Source organism: Diaphorina citri, unplaced genomic scaffold (assembly GCF_000475195.1).
Source record: "Diaphorina citri unplaced genomic scaffold, Diaci psyllid genome assembly version 1.1 scaffold99, whole genome shotgun sequence".
NCBI lineage: Eukaryota > Metazoa > Arthropoda > Insecta > Hemiptera > Psyllidae > Diaphorina > Diaphorina citri.
The window spans coordinates 292,694-307,183 of record NW_007377536.1 but is presented as its reverse complement, the minus strand read 5'-3'; the positions used below and the strand labels follow the sequence as shown (position 1 = coordinate 307,183).

The following is a 14,490-nucleotide window of genomic DNA, read 5'->3' as shown; positions in this document are numbered from 1 at the left end:
ATAAAATAAATAAACTATTTCATAAGGCATATTGTATGGCACCAGTCCATGAAGCACCATAAAACAAGAATGATAATAATTAAAATTTACAAAATGATGTCCCATTTTCATTCAAACGTTAAATCCTAAAATAAGGGTTGGTACATTAAAATGTAAGTAAAATATTGTAGATAAGTATTTTGCACCATTTGAAATATTACATAATAGAAGTAAAAGAAGTAGTAGCTACCGACCTAATGGTAGGAAGGTAAAGATTTGATATGAATAGAAAGTCCATTTAAAATTTCGTGAAATAGGTATCCTTCAAGTGAGAAGATAACCAAACCTGCGGGAAGAATTCTATATCCGATTTTGAATTTTCTGATTTCTTATTACACTACTTTAAAAAATCAGGTGTTTTCCCATACTTGATTAATCTCGGTGTACAATAGTTTGACATTCAAACATTGCGAACACAGTGTAACCATCACATACCACTCCATGTACCTCTATAATTATCAATAATTATAGCAAATATTTCAACCTTCATAATTTAATCATAAAATTTTATGGTGCATTTTTTTCCTCTCTGAAATAATGGCTGATCTCGTGGCTTGAATCCTTTGGTATTGGGGATTTTGGATCACTACGATTATTATTAGGGGGGGAGGTTCACATTCTTATAATCAATCTTTTCCCCGTCCGTCGCTTTGTTGTTATCTACCGTTATAATTTAACGTAGAGCTTATCTCTTTTATTTTACTCTTTTTTTGGCCATTCATTCGAACTTGAATTTATGATGCTCTTAAGATAACTGGTGATTTATTTTCTCGCCTTTCTTATAAAGGCATCGTATAATATATTCATTCGAACTTGACTTTATGATGCTCTTAAGATAACTGGTGATTTATTTTCTCGCCTTTCTTATAAAGGCATCGTATAATATTTATGTATATGTAAATGCAGTTTCTTTGTGTTATTATGCCACAACTTGTGGTGTTCACTGCAGCAATGTAGGATTTTCCCAATGTCTCAATAATCCTAAAATCCAATGTTTACCTACCATGCTGGCACCGGTCGCTATGCGCATTTATATGTCATAGCTACTCATTTTCTTTACGAGGCTGAGTGGGCCCCGCCAGTCACGGAATCAATCCTTTGCAGATACAAATTTCTTGACCCCGCCGGGAATCGAACCCGGGTCTCCCGCGTGCAAGGCGAGTGCAGTGACCACTACGCCAACTTGACCCCGCCGGGAATCGAACCCGGGTCTCCCGCGTGCAAGGCGAGCGCAGTGACCACTACGCCATGGGAGCTGACATAATATGTATATTGTATAATGTTTGTGGTTGGCACGATAGCGGCTGATTGATTTCTAACAACAAAATGCTTTGATAACATCTAAACTAACTAAACTTTTACAATAACGTCTAACGATATGACTGTACTTATGTGATTCTAGGTTCCATCAAGGCCGGGGGATAGCAGCTCAGGCAGGGGAAAAAATACTGGTCACAATAGATCTACAGAGGTCGCAGTGTTAACTGCATACTCTCTCGGGAGAGGAGCAACCAGCCCATAATAGAATAGGCAGAATGAACAAAGTTAAATAAATTGATTTTTGAAAGGAACAAAATGGGTAAAACAAGTAACAAACAGTCCAAGTAGGTAATACCTACTTGGGTTTGAATAATTTGCGTTCATAAGTCATGTACTTGCATAAATATTACTATGTTAGAAGGAACTGTTGAAAATTGGCTGGGGGAGAATGCTGTTATTTGTATGGTCCTCATTTAGTCTTAGTGATCCAGAGTAATTAAGAGGTTAAGATAGGTAAGTTAGGACACATAATAATATCGCCTTCACATAACCTGAAGACGACTTATTTATATGCTTTTTAAAATGAATTTAAAATTAGTGATCCAGAGTAATTAAGAGGTTAAGATAGGTAAGTTAGGACACATAATAATATCGCCTTCACATAACCTGAAGACGACTTATTTTATATGCTTTTTAAAATGAATTTAAATTTGAAATTTATACATATGTAGATCCAAATAGGTTCCTTGTTTTGGTTTTATTTTACATATTTATCGGACTGCACAAGTAATGTCATAATATGTAAGAGGTACGGTCAGGTAGGATGCGAAAATAACTTTGAAAAAATTTCAACTTTATGAGGGTAATACGGTTGAAAACGTAAAAAAAAACTTCAATTTTTTAGCAACTTCCTAATGTAGATAGGGTTTAGGACTCTAGGGCTAGGTTATAGGGGAAAATAACTTTCAATATCAGGGAAGGCGATATTAACTGTGTCAGGTATGCTAAATTATTATTGATATATAATAGCTAGTACGTATATAAGTTAATGTATGAACAGTATGTACATTTTAGTAATCATATTAGCAACTAATATAAATTTAAACATGAAATAAAATATAACTCAACAAGAACAATAACAACATTGAAAAATAAATCGACCTGACATACTCTTAAAACAATATTAAATAATTATGTACAAGATCATCATTTTGTATTTTTCCTCTCATGAGGTTTGTAAACCTATGGGGGTGATTGATTTTTCTTGTCGAAAATATAAAATAAATAAACTATTTCATAAGGCATATTGTATGGCACCAGTCCATGAAGCACCATAAAACAAGAATGCTAATAATTAAAATTTACAAAATGATGTCCCATTTTCATTCAAACGTTAAATCCTAAAATAAGGGTTGGTACATTAAAATGTAAGTAAAATATTGTAGATAAGTATTTTGCACCATTTGAAATATTACATAATAGAAGTAAAAGAAGTAGTAGCTACCGACCTAATGGTAGGAAGGTAAAGATTTGATCTGAATAGAAAGTCCATTTAAAATTTTGTGAAATAGGTATCCTTCAAGTGAAAGATAACCAAACCTGCGGGAAGAAATTTCTATCCGATTTTGAATTTTCAAGAGACTGATTCACAAGGTATAGAAAACTTTCTTATTACACTACTTTAAAAAAATATTAGGTGCTTTAACTAATAGCTCAACAAAATGATATATAAATAAATAAAGAAATTGCACTAAATGATAAATTAACAAATGAAATGTTACAATAATGAGTACTATGAGTAATATTAGGGTAGGTTATTTACAGAATCGTTTCAAAATCTTGTGATGTGGGTAGGACTAAGGCTGGGGACGTACGGAACTAATCTGTTAAAAGTCACACTTTTTCACAACTCCTGATTCATATGCAGCAAATTTAAAAATGCTTGAAACAAACACCAGAGATCTTCTAAGTACCTAATATTCAAATTCATTCTCGTACACAAGGACTGAAAGGGGTAATTTAAACAACAAATTTTGCACGCCAATTTTTTAACGGACTAATCCATGACCCGACCAATATTTTTTTTTGACACGCTTTGTATGTAGCTCAAAGTCTACTACAACAAGACGGGAGGGGGGAAGCTTGTCTTTCTATACAAAATACTCTTTGGCACATTTTCTGAACTTACAAACTAGTACCCATCAGCTCTGGGCATTATCTCTCATGATTGGAATTACTAGCGGAGGTAGAAGATGTCATATGTGAAGATCCCATCAGTCTCAGTGTCATCCAGTTAGCGAATGCGTTTACACCGAAATGTCCATTGGTTTGTGATGAGCTAGCTGTCTGATGTCTCCTCTAGAAGATGTCATATGTGAAGATCCCATCAGTCTCAGTGTCATCCAGTTAGCGAATGCGTTTACACCGAAATGTCCATTGGTTTGTGACGAGCTAGCTGTCTGATGTCTCCTTTGAGCCACAATTTTCTGGGTCTCCCGTTGTACTTGATAGCGATATAATAGAGCACCAGCTATCAGGGCAGACACAACAGCTGACACTGCTACTAGCACAAACAATGCGCTGAACCCTTGCACAGGCAGACAAATACCATATACGACTTCTTCTTCTATCCTGCCTTGGAACACGGTCACTGCTTCTAGCTTGTTGTCTGGTGTGAAGGCCAGGTCAGCCTCGGATATAACTTCATACAGACCACTCACTCCTACATCTGTACTCCTTGCTTTCCTATCAGAAAGAACCACGGATCTTCTTCTACGTTGAGATCTACAGAGGTCGCAGTGTTAATTGCATACTCTCTTGGGAGAGGAGCAACCAGTCCCATAATAAATAAATAAAAATCATAAATATTATAGTCAATGAATAGGTTCATACAATAGAACTTCGATTATTTCAACTAATTGGGACCGGGGTAGTTGAAATGATCACTTTTTATGATCTTTTCCTCTGAGAAGATAGGATATCCTTTGAACGATAGAAAAATAACATGGATTTTGGAGTTGAAATAATAGAGAGTTGAAATGATGGAAGAAGTTTACTTCGTTTAGAATAGATCCCGCAGGATGTGAGCATGTCAATACCGGATCTTCTTCTACGTTGAGGAGCGGCTGGCGTATCATTGCTACTTCCTAGAATAGTTTCCGACTCTGTGTTGAGGTTACGAGGACCATGAGGGAACTTCTCCTGATGTCCATTACCTGTGGCTCCTGTAGGTGCAGGACCTTGCTGGGATTCCTGGAAATATTATATACACATTGAATTTCAGTTACTTCTACTGATGCATGATACTCGCCCTAACCATACTTGGGCTCTCTTTACATAAAACGGGTCAACACTGCTAGGAATAGGTATCTAACCCCGACCTAAAAATCTCACTTAATGACATCACAAATTTCATCAGTAAATGGTTTCATCAAATTAAATTGATCCCAAGGGCAAGGAAAACATAGGTCCTCGACAAATGGAGTGTGCCTGAAGGAATGTGATGTTCCAATCCACTCGACCCCAGGGGTGACTTGAAAAGATTTGCCAGCGACAGTCATTGCCCTCATAAATGTCACCTTGTGACCTCATATCTGTGAGGGTGTAGTCGCTGTAGAAAGATGAGTTTCTCGCACCATAATTACATGAAATACTTGAGGAATTCTCACTAATGATATCTCTTATCCTATAGACACATTGCCTCCTAATTCAATTTCAAGACTTGCGCATGTTTGGATTTGAGAATTTGGAATATTAATAACAGGTATGTTTTTAGGTATGAGTTTCTCGCACCATAATTATATGAAATACTTGAGGAATTCTCACTAATGATATCTCTTATCCTATAGACACAGTGCCTCCTAATACAAGATCAATTGAGAACAGGATCAGAGACGGAGTGTTATACTAATATGATGTTACGGTGCCTATAAAGTCCTGATTCCATCGGATCAGGCTGGAGAGAATTTCTAGTCTTACAAAATTTACACCGAAACGGAGGCTCCGTGGGACACATAAAAGTTGCAGCAATGAACAGGATCAGAGACGGAGTGTTATACTAATATGATGTTACGGTGCCTATAAAGTCCTGATTCCATCGGATCAGGCTGGAGAGAATTTGTAGTCTTACAAAATTTACACCGAACCTAATACAAGATCCATTGAGAACAGGATCAGAGACGGAGTGTTATACTAATATGATGTTACGGTGCCTATAAAGTCCTGATTCCATCAGATCAGGCTGGAGAGAATTTCTAGTCTTACAAAATTTACATCAAGTTCTTCGGAGTACGGAGACTCCGTGGGACACATAAAAGTTGCAGCAATATGTAAAATGGCATCTTTGAACTCCAGTTTGAAGAAATAAGAGTCAAACAGATTTGGATATGAATGTCTATTAGTTCATAGTTCCTCAAGCATTTCAAATGGTTACTTTTATCTCTAAAATCTAACTGTATCTCACCTCTAAATCCAAGTGTATCACATCTCTAAAATCTAACTGTATCTCACCTCTAATCTTACCTCTAAAAATCCAAATGTATCTTACCTCTAAAATCCAACTGTATCTTACCTCTAAACTCCAACTGTACCTTACCTCTAAAATCTAACTGTATCACATCGAGATCCGCAATGACCATGGGAGGTTTGGAGGCAGTCTTCTCGTAATCGTTGTACCACTCACACCGCAGTCTCTTGGCCTCATCCCAAACCTCTAGAAGGTCCTTGTCGTATTGCACCACGATCGTGTTCTCATAAAACTGACCGTGTAGGTCGGGTTTGGTGCCACAACGCGAGTATGCTATCCTGAAGGAGAAGAAGGTTTTACCCGTGGAGGGGGGCACGTACACGCATCGAGGATCTACGAATTGACCTGTGAAGAGGGGAAAATTACGGATTTTCATAATTTTTTTTATTAGGTAGGGAATCAAATAATGTCTAATAATTAATTTTCAAAATTGGAGAAGTATGCTATCCTGAAGGAGAAGAAGGTTTTACCCGTGGAGGGGGGCACGTACACGCATCGAGGATCTACGAATTGACCTGTGAAGAGAGGAAAATTACAGATTTTCATTTTTTTTTATTAGGTAGGGAATCAAATAATGTCTAATAATTAATTTTCAAAATTGGAGGAAATTTTACATATTTTGGGGATATAAGTTGGACGGAACCTTTCAGCTCTCATAAATCTTTTTCCGTCAGAAGTCCAGAAATCTTAGCTGTCCCCTTCCCCCCTTCAATACATTAATAATTAATTAATTAATAATTACTATTGTTTTAATTATCAGGAAGAAACACAACTCCCTGAGCAGGTTTGTTTGAGGAGACAGAAACAATTCCATCACTGCACAGTGCACAAGAGTGCTCAATTGAATGTAAAAACCGTGAGAACTACAACTAGTGGATAGGAGCAAATTATTTTTAATAGTGTACCTAACGAAACAATAATAAAAGAAAGCAAAGTAGGCAATAAAAATGCAAAACTAACAAGGCGTACGGAGTTGACACATCAATGAAATGGAGTCTAGGAGTTCTAGAGTTATCAAACACCTTTAACGAAATGCAAAACTAACAAGGCGTACGGAGTTGACACATCAATGAAATGGAGTCTAGGAGTTCTAGAGTTATCAAACACCTTTAACGGCGCGGCGGTATTCATAGGCGCTACTTTAGTACGAATATGTATATTGTCATTACCTTTATGTATAGCTCTGTGCCATTGCTGGAATAGATCAGTTGCGCTTACTTGGGTGATATTGCAAAGTCATAGAGCAGGAAAAATGAGGACCAATGGAATTTTTCTTTTTCTTCTACGACTTCTAGATATCGAGATAAATCGATTTAAAAAATACCGATAAATCGTGAACTTTGACGTCACGGCATACGCTCCCATAGGCGATGACGTCATAATTTATGACTCCCGCTTCGTTTGTTTGTGCGCAAGCGTTTTTGCGCATTTTGACGTGAAATCTGACGTCACAACTCTTTGAACTTTTTCATTAGAACGGCAATTAAAAATTGAATTTTCGACCTTTTTAAGTTACTTTTTCGGAGTTTTGACCTCAGATTTGGATTTTTTACAACTTTTTACGTACGAGTACGAATCAACCTATTATTAATAATATTTTCCCAATTGCAACTCCTCCATTGTTGCTTTTAATTTTCCAGACTAAGCAACTTGAGAACATTTTGGTACTTACCTTTACTAGAGACAATGCCTTCAAAGGGTTGAGTAAACTGCAAGTGAACATCCATATGATCTTTGCCACACATGACTTCAAGTGACTGAATGGCCGGCATTCCATCAGGCCTTTCCAAAGGCCAAATGTCATTTCCACCATAAACTCCGATCTGAAACAAGAAATACATGTAGGTAGGTATAGGTTATTTGCCTCTATTCGGATCCTAAAATCAATAGCTGCTAAGTAAATTCGTTCCAACAGTTCATATAGGTAAGAGATATCCAAGTAAAAGTAAATCGGACATGAGCAAATGATCTCTGCTGGATTCTAACTACTATCCTTCCATTAGTATACAATATACATGTTATATTTATACTGTGAGCTATAAACATACATTATGCTAAATATTGGCTGGAGAATGAGGCGAGAGTGAAGTCCATTGATACAAATGAATGCTCGAGACTTATATCAATAGCCATCCTAACATCTTTAATCTTAATCCTGAGCTGAGGCTTCACTGGACACACCAACTCTTGGAATCAATGATTTCTATATGCAACTTTGAATGAAGTATGTAAATGTGAGTGAACTTTGAAAAGAAGATCTCCAAGGTAAATAATAAAATAGAACTCAGGTCCCCCAGGTACTTGATAACGTCACGTGATAAGAAATATTCTGGTTTGTGTGTGCAAAATGTAAAAGACATGTTTGTTTTTTGCTCTCAAGGAGAAATAGTGTCAGGACGTGTCACGTAAATCACATGATGTTAATGTCATAATCCAGAGAAAAGCATAAGGACACGGTCTATATTTAGGCCCATATATCCTACTTTAGTTCTAAATACTTAAAATTCTAGAGGCTACCTCCACGATAGAAATGGTACATTGACACCGGAAACCAAGACCAAGTACGGTGACACGGTTAAAAAAAAAAAAAAAAAAAAAAAAAAAAAAAAAAAACGCTAAAGTTTATGTAAATTGGGCGTAGCACATTCTTGAGTCGGGTATTCATTGAAAATGTCAGGGGTCATCAAGGTCTAGGCTAAGGTATTGCCTGACAAGTGTACAAAGTGGCCGAGAAAAGTTCTTAAACACAAATCCTTTGTGTAAAATGAACATGATGTAAACCAGTGATTCTCAACCAGGTGCCACCCAAAGGTTTGTTGCTGAAAAAGAGTGACTCAAGACCAAAAAGGTTGGGAACCATTGGGTGTTAGAACAAATGGCATACAACATGTAGAACATACCATTAATCGGGAGATTATGACTACATATTGGGTGAAAACCAATTGGGGGATTTTGGGAAATGACATGACATTTAAATTGCCAAATCCATGATTATTTTCATAACTGTTAAACGTTTAAATATCCAAGACGTTTTGAAAACAATTTACAGTATTCCCTATCAGCTTATCTTATAAAATGGCAAAAGTTCAACCTTCATATTTTCAGTCGACTACATATATTATTATTATGATTAGTGAGTGGCATTTTTTTTTTTTTTTCAAAAGTTATTGTATCAACACCGAAGAGTTTTTGAGAGTAGCTTGAATTTGGACGGTCTCAAAAAAACTGCCAAGTCCTTGGGTAGCAAAAACTGACAAGCAGTAGGTACTACGTTTCCGGATTGCCACTTATAAAATGGCAAAAGTTCAACCTTCATATTTTCAGTCGACTACATATATTATTATTATTATGATTAGTGAGTGGCATTATAAAATGGCAAAAGTTCAACCTTCATATTTTCAGTCGACTACATATATTATTATTATTATGATTAGTGAGTGGCATTTTTTTTTTCAAAAGTTATTGTATCAACACCAAAGAGTTTTTGAGAGTAGCTTGAATGTGGACGGTCTCAAAAAACTGCCAAGTCCTTGGGTAGCAAAAACTGACAAGCAGTAGGTACTACGTTTCCGGATTGCTTTTTTTTTTTTTTCAAAAGTTATTGTATCAACACCGAAGAGTTTTTGAGAGTAGCTTGAATTTGGACGGTCTCAAAAAAACTGCCAAATCCTTGGGTAGCAAAAACTGACAAGCAGTAGGTACTACGTTTCCGGATTGCCAACAACAAGATAAGAATAGCCATGATGATCGCCAACATTCGGAACGAATAGCCACTCAAAGAAGAAGGTACTACGTTTCTATCTGCATACGAGGAGTGAGAAATGCAGAGTATTTTCAGAAATAACTTCTGGTGGTTCGGACCTTTTAAGATATCGTCAACGCCAGCGTAAGATATCGTAAAGCTTTTTCAAATACATATCTGCCCCGTTTCTTGGTCCCAGCCACCATAAATCTTCAAATTTGCACATTTCCTTTCACTTTCCCTAAGACTAACCACTTTCTCCTTTTATCGAACCCTGGACCTCCGAGTTGTCAGGCAAGTACATTCGGCTCGATATTCATAAAGTAAACGAGTTCGACCACTTGAAGAGAGGACAAAAAAATCTTCATTCTTGCGGAGAAAAAGTAGATTTTTTCTCTCCTGTTTATGATTTGAAATTCAAACCTCGGGTAAACAACTGTGATAAGTGCCATGACAGTGACTTCGTTCTCTCCCTCTCCAACTTGGATTTGTTGAGAATTTCTAAATTCAACCCCAACAATTATTGGCATCTCTGCTTATATTGTGTACGAATAAGGTGTAATCACTTTGAAATTCAAACCTCGGGTAAACAACTGTGATAAGTGCCATGACAGTGACTTCGTTCTCTCCCTCTCTAACTTGGATTTGTTGAGAGCGAGAATTTCTAAATTCAACCCCAACAATTATTGGCATCTCTGCTTACATTGTGTACGAATAAGGTGTAATCATTTTGAAATTCAAACCTCGGGTAAACAACTGTGATAAGTGCCATGACAGTGACTTCGTTCTCTCCCTCTCTAACTTGGATTTGTTGAGAATTTCTAAATTCAACCCCAACAATTATTGGCATCTCTGCTTACATTGTGTACGAATAAGGTGTAATCATAACTGATATTATCAAGGATGTATAAAAAACACAGTTTACTTTTGGCTCCTCTGTAAAAGCTCAGGGATGCTGCAAGGGTGATGGAGGGCTGGAAGAGACAGAAAGAGGAGAGCGAGCCTGAGAGAACAAAAGTAATAAAAACAGGAATTCAATTGATATGGGTTTTTGGCCCATTTGATATCGATATCACCTAACAAAGGTGGATCGAAAGCGGTAGTGGTATTGTGGATACATTCCATATGTACATACTCGTACGCTCTACGACCTTCATATTCTTCCATTCTTTTTCTTAAAAATAACTATTAGTTTGGAAGCATAACTGAAATTATATCATGGGCTCAAATCACATCTGAGTATTCTCAAAGAAGTATAATTTTTATTTTTCGAATGCTCGATCGAACTTTCGCTTGATTCAAAAATAAAATAAAAAACCAGCTCAGTCTCAACATATGTCAGTCCATCAAAACTTTCCTCAATAAAAAGTTTTGCTACGATCTATAATTTCTGCTCAAAACTTCCCTTTATCCGGTTTTACATTGTATAGATAGGTACTCGTAGAAGTACTACCACAGATGTTCTTTTTCCTCCTCCTTCCTCTTCTTCGATCATTGGCCAACTTTGATCGCATAGAAACGACACCGACTGGTTTTGGGAGATAATAAACGTGCTCAGCTCATTAATCAAATTATAATGTTGTGAATTAAATGTCATAAAAAATAAACTTTCAATTGCCACACTCGCAAAAACAATTCGAGATGGAACGAAAAATTTTATGGACTTTTTTTATCTTTTCCAAAATAGTTTAAAAGACAATAATTATGTTTATGTATCTTGTTGAATGTTTATTTTTTGACCATCATAAAAATATAAAACACGTGGATGATTCAATAGACAGAAAGTGGCCACGACACCCGAAATTGAAATTCAAGAACTTTTTTAATACATAGAATAAAATCAATAAAATTAATTAGTTCACTTTTGGTTTCACTCTTCGTTAATCATGGCAATAATCTTTCTCTCCCCCGTTTAAATTGAGCAGGTTTGATTTGATTTTTTGTCCAGAATGCTTCACTTTATGTCAGGCAATATAAATTTAATAGCTCTCATGTAAATAAATTAAAGTTGTTTGACAAATAAGAATAGGAGAAGTGTGAGGGTGGGAGACCATATCCATAATAGCTCTCATGTAAATAAATTAAAGTTGTTTGACAAACAAGAATAGGAGAAGTGTGAGGGTGGGAGACCATATCCATGAGAGAGAGGGAGAGAGAGGGAGGGAGAGAGAGAGGGAGGGAGGGAGAGAGAGAATCAAAGTTTAGCGGATGTGTTAAATGCACCATGCACCCCAACACCATATTCACATGCTTATCTTTCCCTTCTAGCGTGAAATTGGCACATCCACCAGTTTTGATAGATTTTTCTCCCTCTCTCTTCCACACACGCATGGTATAGTTAATAGTAGTTAATTATGACCATGTATATCAGACTGGAGCTGGTCAATCTCATACATGTTGTCTGGAGTGTGATGACCAGTCAGCTACCCGAGACAAGTTCACATTTATTTCAAAATCATCAGAGCAAGAAGTGAAAGAAATTACGTGTGGTTATTAATATATTAGATTAAAGATAGACATAGCTTGACCAGTCAGCTACCCGAGACAAGTTCACATTTATTTCAAAATCATCAGAGCAAGAAGTGAAAGAAATTACGTGTGGTTATTAATATGAGATTAAAAATAGACATAGCGCTTCTACATGGGTAAGAGCATGCAGGTTGTATAAATTTGAGAATGTGTCGCGGTTTGGCTATCAATAATCTTCCCACCACTAGGCGACTTGAAATTTTCATTAATGAATGTAAAGGAACTTTTGTCTATCGCTATCTACGAGTAGTGAGAACCCACGTCCGTTATTTTATGAACCCTAATTCAGGTACTGACCAATACACCACCTGAATAAACTGTGTTTAATAAATCTTCTGTAAGGGGACTATCAGTAGAATTCAAGCTTGTTAATACATTAAGAACATACCAGGAAAAACGGAAGAAATAATGTCTTCATTTTTACCTCAAGTTAGATTGTCGTTAAAACTTACAAGACTTGTTACTGAAAGTGTTTCCTGCCATTATTTTACCCAGAATGAAAAAGTAGAAATGTCAGCCCTTACTTGAGCAGATAAAATGGAAGATAAAGGTGTCTCAACCTCTCAACATGTTTTTGGTCCAAAAATAGGTAACCTTTGCCTGATATCACACCTCACGACTTGAAATATTATTGAGACTTTACATGTCTGTAGTCTCATGATAAATTAACGAACTAGTCAAAGTTCATAGGTAATGGAAGTGCAGACAAGAAACGAGGTACGTACAGCGTATAGGTATATCGTGATCAGTAAAGTTGACTTCCGTAGACATGGCCGTTTTTTACGACCAAATTTCCCATAGAAACACACAGGGAGCAGGCCATTTCCTTCCGTCAGTTTTTTTTTTTTTCATTTCTTCGTTGATTTGATTGGAGTAAGTCTCAGGGGCGAAGGCAAATTAGTGCGGAGCACATTGACGTGACGGTTGCTTTGACCAAGATTTCGACCAAAGACTTCCGCAATAAATGTAAATATCCAGCTGAATGTTGTTTGACAAAAAAGAAACAGTGTTCCACATGTGCAGAAACTGCTGAATATCATGCAAAATGCAATTCCTGCGAAAATATATACAATGGAGGCAGGCGTTAAATGAACAATACCTCAAATTCGAATGCACTTGCTGTTCTAAAGATAGTTGACTATACTTTTGTTCTTTTAACTCTACTGAAGAATCGTTGAAATATTTTAGAAACGGCGCAACGCAACGAGTGGGTTGGTCGCCCTTTGTACGGAACGGGAAGTAGTCGGGATCTCGTCAAAATGGTGCATGACAAAAAAGAAACAGTGTTCCACATGTGCAGAAACTGCTGAATATCATGCAAAATGCAATTCCTGCGAAAATATATACAATGGAGGTCATACAATGGAGGCAGGCGTTAAATGAACAATACCTCAAATTCGAATGCACTTGCTGTTCTAAAGACCCGGAACACTCGAGAAATGATAAACTGCTTGCAGCAATATCACTTCTACAAGAACAAGTTAAAATTCTTACTGATAGAGTATTGAAGCCTTAAAATAAAACAGTACTAAAAAATCCAGGTCAATGAACAATGATATATCTGGATGACATCATAAATGAATTAGAAGGAAGAAAAAAGAGCTATGATATCAAGGAATCTACAAGTAACAGTCTTAAAGACAACAACAGTATTTTTCTTAACAACAAGAAATAAATAAACTGTAATAATTCTTTCAAGTTCTGCAAAATATATCTGCCTTTTTGGTTCTATTTTTCTTAACAACAAGATTATTCTAAATTCAACAACTTACTGAACGAATTACATGTGTGTAGACCATTAGAAGTTCCCTTAGTTAGAATATATAAGTTCTGTGGGTCAACTTGATAAGGAGAACCAAAAAGGCAGATATATTTTGCAGAACTTCAAAGAATTATTTCAGTTTAACCTTATACCAAGACTTGTTACTGAAAGTGTTTCCTGCCATTATTTTACCCAGAATGAAAAAGTAGAAATGTCGGCCCTTACTTGAGCAGATAAAATGGAAGATAAAGGTGTCTCAACCTCTCAACATGTTTTTGGTCCAAAAATAGGTAACCTTTGCCTGATATCACACCTCACGACTTGAAATATTATTGAGACTTTACATGTCTGTAGTCTCATGATAAATTAACACATTGGCATTTAAAAAACCCAAATTTAAGCCAAAAACATATCTTCTAGACAGAGTTAACCAAGAGGTCGCGAATAGGGACGAAATTTTTTTCTTCTTTCAAAAGACATTTGGCATATTGTTCAACTTGAGTTCATTGACATTGAAGTTACTCTTTTGATATTTGAAAATGAATAAATACAGGATGCCTCCAACGTACTGATGCATCTTAAATTCGACTGGAGGTTTACAAACTCGGACATTATATTTCGAAGATGTAGTCC

General features: G+C 36.4%; 1 protein-coding gene across 1 annotated transcript in view; it reads right to left on the bottom strand.

Annotated features, from left to right (window-relative positions):
- LOC103524437 overlaps nucleotides 1-14,490 on the bottom strand; it is a 37,753-nt gene that overhangs the window by 4,794 nt on the left and 18,469 nt on the right. Inside the window, exons 4-8 of the mRNA XM_026819858.1 lie at nucleotides 7,497-7,647; nucleotides 5,870-6,169; nucleotides 5,563-5,639; nucleotides 4,388-4,551; nucleotides 3,612-4,071 (exon numbers count right to left, since the gene is read on the bottom strand). Of these exons, the coding sequence (XP_026675659.1) occupies nucleotides 3,612-4,071; nucleotides 4,388-4,551; nucleotides 5,563-5,639; nucleotides 5,870-6,169; nucleotides 7,497-7,647 (1,152 nt within the window). The remainder of the gene's footprint in view (nucleotides 1-3,611; nucleotides 4,072-4,387; nucleotides 4,552-5,562; nucleotides 5,640-5,869; nucleotides 6,170-7,496; nucleotides 7,648-14,490) is intronic.